The 9,122-nt window shown below is 45.1% G+C and overlaps 1 protein-coding gene across 1 annotated transcript; it reads left to right on the forward strand.

The window, feature by feature from the left end:
- Positions 1-1,115: 1,115 nt before the first annotated feature.
- On the forward strand, positions 1,116-6,622 carry CD4 (CD4 molecule). The gene is made up of 9 exons (XM_062513458.1): positions 1,116-1,176; positions 2,707-2,883; positions 2,987-3,130; positions 3,348-3,620; positions 4,060-4,422; positions 4,543-4,785; positions 4,875-4,993; positions 5,223-5,290; positions 6,508-6,622. The coding sequence occupies exons 1-9, from the start codon at positions 1,116-1,118 to the stop codon at positions 6,521-6,523; spliced, it is 1,464 nt and encodes a 487-aa protein (XP_062369442.1). The 3' UTR covers positions 6,524-6,622.
- The last annotated feature ends 2,500 nt before the right edge of the window (positions 6,623-9,122 follow it).

A 9,122-nucleotide genomic window follows, 5' to 3' on the forward strand; every position in this document is an offset into this window, starting at 1 on the left:
GCAGGTCTTTCCAACATCAGATTTGTTGGTTGAGATTTTTAAGGTAAGAAGTTAAAAAAACCCCACAAAACAAACCCAAACCTGAAGAAAAGTAATAATAACAGCCTAAAGATGGCCATAATCATAGAATCACAAGATTTCACAGAAATATTTAGATGGCAAGGGACATGGGGAGGTCTCCAGTTAATTCTCCTACTCAGAGCTGAGCTGATTTTAAAACTACAACATGTTGCTCAGGGCTTGACAAGGCGACTTCTGAGTGTCTCCAATGGTGATTTCCTGGCATCTCTTGGCATCTATTCCATTGCTGAACCACCTTCAGTGGGAAGAAAGTTTTCCTTCTATCTAGTCAACATTTCCCTGCTCAACATATGGCTGCTGCCTCCTGTTCCTCCCTTGTGCACATCTGAGGAGAATGTGGCTTATTCTTCTAGGTAGTGGCCATTAGATAATGGGAAACTGAAATTAGATCCCACTTTGGCTCCCTTCTCCTTACCAAACCCAGTTTTCTGCCTCTCCCTGTATGTCAGATGCCCCGACTTCCTCACCATCTCACTAGCCTTCCACTGAACTCTGTACAGTTTGTTGGCATCCTTCTTGAACTGGGGGCCCAAAACTGCACCCTGTATCCTAGATCAGACCTCAGGTGTGCCAAAGAGAGAGAAATAATTACTTCACTCTACTTCCAGCAGAGCTGGCTGTGCTCTTGCTAATGCAGCCCTGTATGTGTTTAGCTTTAATCTCTGCAAGAGTGTTGATAACCCACCATAGAGAAGTAAAAAAGCACAGAACTCTTGGCAGTATAAACAGCTGCTGCCTGATGAATGCCAGAAGCCTAGGGATGAGTAGAATGAAATGTTTATTACCAAACTCCAGGGGCCTGCTGCAGATGGATTCTTTGCTGAAACAAAGGGCTCTGGTGACTTTCCCAATAAGCTTCCATTTTGCTGTGCTGAAGGATGGTGGGAGCTGACTGGGAACACAAGTCCTATCCATCGAGGTCTGAAAATCAAACATTATTAACAGAGCATTTGGGTCTTCCAGGATAAGATCCCTGGGCAGTGACAGCATTTCCAGCCCTGCTCTCTGCGGACAAGAGGAGCGTTCCCACAGCGATGGAGTCGAGCAGCACACCCGTGAGCCACACTCCTGCCATCTTCTTGCTTCTGCATCTGGGTGAGTCCCGGGCTCAGCAAACCCTCATGGTTCTCACAGCTTTTTCACAAGCCTCACAACTCCCGGTGTATTTCTAGGCTCCTTCTGATGTGTTGTATAAGGTTCCTCACGCGGTTTAGCTTTGGGACTCAGGTTGTTCCCAGCTCGCCTGCTGAGCCTGCCAGCCAAAACCAGGGTGCATTGCCAGGTTTGGGGAGCTGCCCCATAGAGATGCAGGAGTGGAGGGTCCAGTGAGAACCAGGATACCCACCAAGCAGAGTGGAAAATACTGCCCCACTACCTCCAACTGTCTGGGCAAAAATATATCTGTGATGCGTAACTACATCTGTGATGTGATCTTCAGAATCTCATCACAGATTTGCCCTTGCAAGTGGAATGCTACTGGCTTGCTTAGCTTGACTGCTAGCTAATGTTACAAGCTTTGGTGGACTTTTTTAGTGCTCATTTTCCAAGAAAGGAAAGACAGTGAATAAGGCCAAGCCTGCATTTCTCAGATACTCAGCTTTGACTCTTCTGGTCACAGAGGAAAGATCAGAAATCTCTTGTGCACCCTAGAACCAAATGAAAAGCAAAAGATGCCAACTCTTATTAATCACATTTCTAATTCCACAGTTTAAGATGAAATCATAGACTTCTGTAGTCCAATGTGCAATTATGGAAAACCTGTATTAGTACTGTTGCAGGTTACCTCTTAGAGGGATGTCACTCTGGCAAACCCTACATTAAACTCATGTAAACTTTTCATTTTACACTTCTACAGCTCCTTACTACTTAGGTCACCTGGGGGATTTGCAAGTAAGGCATCTCTGAGAGCTTACAAGCAGTGAGGCAGGAGACCACAATCCTGTTACTCCTAATCTTACCTCTGGCAACTCCATCTCCTTCTTAAGGTCTTCTGCAGAAATCTTCCTTACAGTGAAGGAAAGGAAATAATTTTCCCAAGAAAGCACTCCAAATGTTTCTTCAACTTTACACACCCTATTTCTTACGTTGTCAAATAACCCTCCTCCCAAAAACAGGAACCTGACATTAGGTCAGCCTTCTTTCTTTTTTACTTTATTTCTTCATTTTTCTGTGTTTTCTGTCTTCGCCCATGCAAAAACTGGAAGAAAGTGTGAGCAAAATTGTCAGTGTTGACTGGGAAGTGAAGGAGGGCTGATATATGCTGTCCTTCATTTGCTACGAGTAGAATAACTAAGTCTTATCCAGTGGAAAAAGGTTGCTTCAATAAAATTGTTGACACTTCAAAATTACAAATGATGGTCAGTCCACCATAAAAACTGGTATTTTTACTTTTCTCTGAATATGTATGAAAGAAAATAACCATTAGCCAGGTAATAAAAGAGCTTGATTGATTAATTGATTGATTGATGGTATAAAGGAGTGACAAATTCAGAAACTGAGAACAGTTTCAGTGTCCGGGAAAGGGAGCAGAAATATCAACATCTTTTTGGAGGTCTGGGAAGTGTTTACTGAGCCACCCTTCCGAAAGTGAACTTGTACCTTTTTTTGGTGGGTATTGACTTTCAGGTCTGACCTCCAGTATGGCTCAACAAAATGAATTCCAGATTGGACTTGCAGGAGGGGAGGTGACCCTGAACTGCACAGGCATACTTCCTGACTCAAAATTATCCCGGGACACAGTTGTGCGCTGGAAGTTCTATGATACTGCTTTATGGCGTATGGAAAAGGGTACAATCTGGAAAAGTAAGGTTTCCAATTCATTACCCCTTCTCCCTTCACACAGCTGAGAAACCTCTTCCCTCCTAACCAAGCCTTTTTTTTTTTTTTTTTTTTTTTTTTCCAAAAGCACCGGCTTTCATTACTGATCGATTTGGCATCAAGGCGCAATATAAACAGCTGTGGGTGCGGAATTTGAAGCTCTCTGATGCTGGCATCTATACCTGTGAATATGGCTCTCACAAAGTCCACACCTCACTGCATATCTTTAAATGTGAGTCAGTGGAGGGGGAGGGGACCACAGAGCCTAGGGAGACATCTCTGTTGGGATTCTTTATCCAGCTGCATTTCTTCTGTCCTGGGCTATCATGGTTCATTTCTCCTCCATCTTCAGAGCACAGCATCTCCATGTTCTCTTTGCTGTAACACTTGTCTCTCTCTCGCAGGAAGAGAAACTGACTTACTAGCTGTGCTTTTTTTTCTTTTTACAGTGATGATCAATTTGAATGGGAGTTTTCTGCAAAATGAAGTCCCTGAGCTGACTTTAATGCAAAATTCATCTGGTCCTCTACCTGATCTCAGAATCACATTGTTTGACAGTAACAATAACAGAGTAACACCAGAATTACAGAACAAGAGCAGTCAAAAATACACAGTGAATTTAAAGAAACTGGAGGCTATGGACAGTGGGACCTGGGTGTGTCAGGTCCATTCAGACTCTCCACGGATTGATCAGAATATCCCCTTTGCTGTGAAGGTATTAGGTATGTGACAACAAAAATGGAACTCACACCCAGGCTTGGGAATCAGTGTTCCCTTCAGCTCATGAGTTTAACTTTTAATCACCACATCCCAAGCACTGGTGCTCCAGGACTGACTTCCCAGGGCTTCCAACAATGTAGCTTGGGGATTATTCTACTGCCTGAGCTCTGTTCCACTCTGCCACTCATTTTCCTCTCCCGGCTTGGTGAGAAGACTCTCCTCAGGGTCTGTTCTTCTCAGCTCTGCTGTGCTTGGGAGCTTTGGATCTTTCTGCTGTCTTATTCTCAGACTCTGTTTAACCTTCTTGGAGGATGTCGTGGCTTTTCTCCAAGTCCTTTTAAAGCTGAGTGCAGCGTGCCTCACTCTGGATCAAGAGTAGACATGAGGAAGCGTAACCATGGCTTTTCCTGCCTCTGTATTCCTTGTCTCTTCTAAATTCAGGTTTTCAGAATCCAGATTTGGAAAGAAAGTATGCAACTGTTGATAGCACTGTCATCTTGTCATGGCATTTGAACTCCCAGAAGATAAAATGGAAAGAAGGTTTCACAGGACGGCTGAATTGGAAACAACAGGAAAGTGCAAGCCCCCATGAGCTGCTTGATTTCAATGTCACAGCACAAGGACAGCTGCATGAGACCATAAAAAGCAGTAACTTTCTGTTTGAGATACCTGAAAGAAAACCTGAAAGTACCATAGAACTGAAGCTCCCTAAAGTGCATTTTAACCATTCTGGCCAGTACCAGTGCCAGCTGGAGTACCAAGGAAGACATGCACAGAGCAACATAGAGCTGGTGGTGATGAAAGGTGAGAGGAAGAGAAGTGGGTCATGAAGAGGAGGAGCTGCAGAAATCTGCAAGCCGCAAGAGCATGGATGGACCCATCTTCCCTTCCCCTCACTCACATGTCCTTTTCTCACCTTTACAGTCTCAGCTAAGCCTGTTGGGCCACTCTCCAGAGGGGCCAATATGACCCTGACCTGCCAGGTCTCTGGACCGCTCCAACCCAGTGCCTACTTGCGCTGGGAACGTGTGAATGGGACTAAGATGGACATTAAGAACTCAAAGCAGCATGAAGTAAAGTTGGAGGTGAACATCAGTGCTGCAGGTCTGTGGAGCTGCCACCTCATAGAAAACAGTGACAGAAAGATCAGCCTTCATTACCACGTGGGTATGGAAATTAGGATCACATCCCTGCCCCAACCCTAAAGCTATAAAATTCTCTTTTTTCTGTGTCTAAACACTTTTCTTCTCCCACAGAGGAAGCTGCTGTTTGGACTAACTATGTGATAATTGGAGCAAGTGTTGGAGGCAGTTTATTGGTGTTTGCCCTTGGGTGCCTGTGCATCAGCAGTGGTACAAGATGGCATCGGAGAAGGGTGAGCACCATGGTCCCTGTGAAAAGTTCAGAGATTACTGGCTCTCCAAACCACAGGAGCAGTCAGATTTCCTGTCTGGGTGCAGGGCAGAACAGACAAAGGGTCAATCCTTAGACTCAAGCAAGTTTTTGAGATGGGCAGCCTGCAGATGTCAGACAGGTTTAGTACAGAGGAAAGCATTTGAATCATAAAAATATCCAGTTGTTCTTTGTCCCTTCTCTCCTGGCAGCAACGGGCAAAAAGGATGGCACAAGCAAGACAATACTTGCTGGAAAACAAGACGTGTCAGTGTCAACAGTAAGTGGCAATGAAGGCACCCAGAATGGGCTGTTTCCAAGACTGTTTTCAAGAGAGAGGAGCTGGATGATTGAGTGGGGAGAAATTGAATTTGAACCTCTTTGGTGAAACAGTACAGCTGCATGTCAGCATTTTCAGCTCTTACTCATGTTAAATCCTGCTTAAGAGTTATGAGCTATGCTAAATCCCAAACCCATGGTAGCACTGTCCAGGGAAACTTTTGAGCAGAGTGGTTTCACTCAAATTATCTTAATGTTAAGAGATGCTAGCCCAACCCAAGCAGGAGCTCCAAAGTCCTTCGGGATGGTCCACAGTGCATCTGACATCTGGATATCAAAGTTGTGGAGGTGGAAGGCACACAACCAAGCACAAGGATGAGACCCAAATTTTAAAAATCCATGATGTCCACAATTTAATTCCAGCTCTGCTAGCACGGTGCTGGGCTGCAGTTGGTGAAAACTGCCGATAACCTCCCAGGAGTAACAAAAGAAGAGAAAAAAAAAATCACAGAACAGTCTGATTTGTACCCTTTCCTAAAGGCCTTGGGTGATGTGAAATACGCCATTGTGTCATGACCCTTTTCATGGGAAAAAGGATTTCTCAGCTGAGAAGCTGCTCTCTTCCATGTCTTTAAGCTTATATGGTATCAGGCATCAGAAGCAGCTGTTGGAAACACTGACAGCCTTTCTGTCACTGGAAATGGAGCACGAAGGGAAGTATAAATGATTGCATGAACAAGTTTAATGAATGTTTGGGTACAAAACAGGACTGTTGCTTCATTTTCCCTGGTGACATTGGCAAACTGTGATAGTTTCACCTAATTTTTTTTCACTGTCACTAAGAATTCAGTGAGAATGTTTATTGGCAAATGCTGCATCACAGCTGGGATGTATATGTGGTGAAGAGCATAACATGTGTCAAAGAATTCACCTCGTTTTCACATACATTTTATCAAGGTTAAAAAATAATCCCCATAAAGAGAGGACAAAGCCTGTACAGATACATCAAAATCTAGATAAATCTGTGCAGTACAAGTGCTGATACAGTTGTTCTCTAACTCTCTTTGCCAAGTAAGCAGCTCAGTGCAACTGAAACCTAAACTGCAGCTATGTGGATGCTCAAGTAACTGTTTGCATCCTCAGCTACAGAGGCAGGCAGTCATTCCCTATGTTAAAAAGGTGGGGGGGTGGTACTCATGTCATACTTTTCTTCTGCAGCCGACTGAAGAAGTAATACTTCAACACTGGCATCGCAAGGACTGGTGAAGTCTCTGCCTGTACCTAAACACCTGGCAGCCCACAGTGCTCTGTGAATCCATCTCCTTTTCTCCTTTTTTAATGTAATTCTTTATTTCTTCACCGTTCCCCCAGTCTGATGCCATGGAGGGAAGTTGTCTGGCTAGGAGCCAATGGACAAGATAAGAAACCCTGAGGGGTTACGATTAATCCCCAGTTCTATAATGAGAGATGCTGAACAGAAAATACGTGTATATACATATACATATATATATATATATATATATACACATATATATAAAATGCTTGTATCTTGTTCATGCACTTAATTTGACCTTCTTCTGGAACCAATTTTATGCATTTCTTTTATCTGCCTGAGCGACAATAAATTACTTTGGGGTTGGGAGTTATTTTTTGCAAGCTGGACTACATTTTTTCTGAAGCACTCGTCCGGTTCAAGTTCACATTTCTCTCTTTCCCGCTAGGATGTGAAATGCTGATTCTCACTATCTCCAACCTCCGTGGCTGCCATGAGCCTTTCTTAATGCACCAGCTCTTTGCTCTCTGTGAAACCTGTCTGTCCATGCTCATTTGCCTTTCCTGGGCAGTCTGAGCCCTATATATTTACCATTAGACCTACATATCTGATCCCCCATATCTATCCCTCAGCCTGTAGCTTTCACCTCTCCCAAGGTAAACAAGCCAACAAACAAGTAAAAACAGCACAACCAGTGGGATAATTCAGAACTAAAATATTGATCTAGAAGGTAAGTTTGGGAAGTGGGTGAGAAAGTAATTTCCTAGGAGAACAAACCAGCCTTGAGCTGCCTCATCCTGCGGAGTGCAGAGAGCAGATGCTTCTGAGAAAGCCACTGAAAATGTTTCTCACCAAAATGACCTTTTTTTTTTTTTTTTGGCTCAAGGAGATGAGAAGAGGGAGTGAAAAGCCCAGGAAATTTCAGATGGAACTAAAAGCATGTTTCAGAGATGACAGAACGTCCTGAAAGCAAAATGCTGTTAAAATATGTACACAGAAGTCTTGTGTTTATAGAAGTTGCTCTACTGTCTGCTAGTGGCAGGTCAAAAAGGCCTTGGGGTCCTACAGCTGTCACTGGCTGCAGTCCCGGCTGGTTTGTCTGTGCTGGCCTTGCTGGGGACAGGCACAGAGGGGCACTGGGCTGTGGGAAGGGCTCCCTGTGGTCAAGACCCTCTGTGGCATGCCTGGTTCTGGAAGGAGGGGTTTTCTGTATGGCAGTCATGCCAGCATCACGCTGGTACTGATGGACAATAGACAAACAGCAACAATGGCACAGGCAACACCTGTGAGTGGGGGAAATCCTCCACCCCACAACCCCTGGATGGGGACACAGCCCAGGCAGCTGTGGCAGCAGGTGTGGGCCCCACTGGTGTCAGGGCTGTTCCTCCACCATCATCCTCACTCAAACAGTAATGACAAAGGCCCACCCTGACATCACTTTCCTTCCCGTAGCTGGTGCTTGCACGCACACAACTACATTAATTTTGGAAAAGCCTTGGTCCATATCCTGGTGCATGCAGTTGCTCCTCCTACTCCTGCTTCTGTTCTTGAAATGCTGGCATACCTTGGGAGCCAGTTGTGGCCCATCAATCTGCTAAACAAGGCATCATCATGGCTTAAGGACAGGTCCATTTTAGGAGCTGTATGTGGGGAAATGAGCACGAAGTCAGTGGCAGTCTGTGTAATGGTCATGCCAAACTGCTTAGCACAGTCCTCTCAACAAAAACTACCCCTGTTTCTGCAGTTCAGACTCTCCACCTTAAATAACTGCTTGAGTAACCAAATCAGCTCCTTTTTTCACTCACACGGGTATCAGGAGCAGAGAGATTATCCTGTACCACCTGATACCTTTACGGGACAAAAAAATCAGGCTGGGTGGACATCTGTTGGGAGCTCCTTTAGCACTGCAGCCATGTCCAGCAGTTCAGATGCTTACCTGAGGTTCTGACAGCTGAACCAATCACCTCTTTACCAAAAAACAACAGCCTTGATTTTTTCAGCAAGAGAATCAGCCTGACAATAAAAGACTAAGCTAATAGGGCTTATTAAAAACCTCGTGTCCCAGTTTCAGCCAGTGTAGAGTTAATTTCTTCTCAGCACAGGGTCCATCAAACCTGGCCTGTCCAGAATAAAATGCATGGGTAGCAAACAATGCCAGCACCAGTGGTTCAGAGAACACAGAGGTGTCTGAGCTGCCTGACAGCTGTCAAAGCCAGGATGCAGCCCTCCTCTTCCAGAGGCTGGAAGAGGCACACAGAGCCCTCACAAGTGACCAAAGGTTCCCTCCCCATACACAGCTGGGACTCACCTGCAAAGAGCACTCAGGCTCACACCCCTGCCATCGCTGCAGAAGGTGCCTCCATCTGCTTCCAGGTGGCCTGGTTAGCATGACAGCAGATGTGATGGTGCCACTGGGATGCCCGTAAGCACACAGCCGCATCCACAGATGTACAGCTTCCAGTTCTCCCATCTGCATGAGTGTAACAAAAATGACAGGCCTTCCTCAACACTGCACAATTCCTCAGTGGGTCTCCTGATCTCAGAAGTTGTGACCCTGCCC

This window comes from Cinclus cinclus, chromosome 2 (genome assembly GCF_963662255.1).
Source record: "Cinclus cinclus chromosome 2, bCinCin1.1, whole genome shotgun sequence".
NCBI lineage: Eukaryota > Metazoa > Chordata > Aves > Passeriformes > Cinclidae > Cinclus > Cinclus cinclus.

Excerpts from the sequence above, each read along its gene's own strand:
- CD4 (XM_062513458.1), top strand. The coding sequence starts at position 1,116 with ATGGAGTCGAGCAGCACACCCGTGAGCCACACTCCTGCCATCTTCTTG. Across the intron at positions 3,621-4,059 it reads CTTTGCTGTGAAGGTATTAG|GTTTTCAGAATCCAGATTTG; the intron begins GTATGTGACAAC and ends TTCTAAATTCAG. Across the intron at positions 4,786-4,874 it reads CAGCCTTCATTACCACGTGG|AGGAAGCTGCTGTTTGGACT; the intron begins GTATGGAAATTA and ends CTTCTCCCACAG.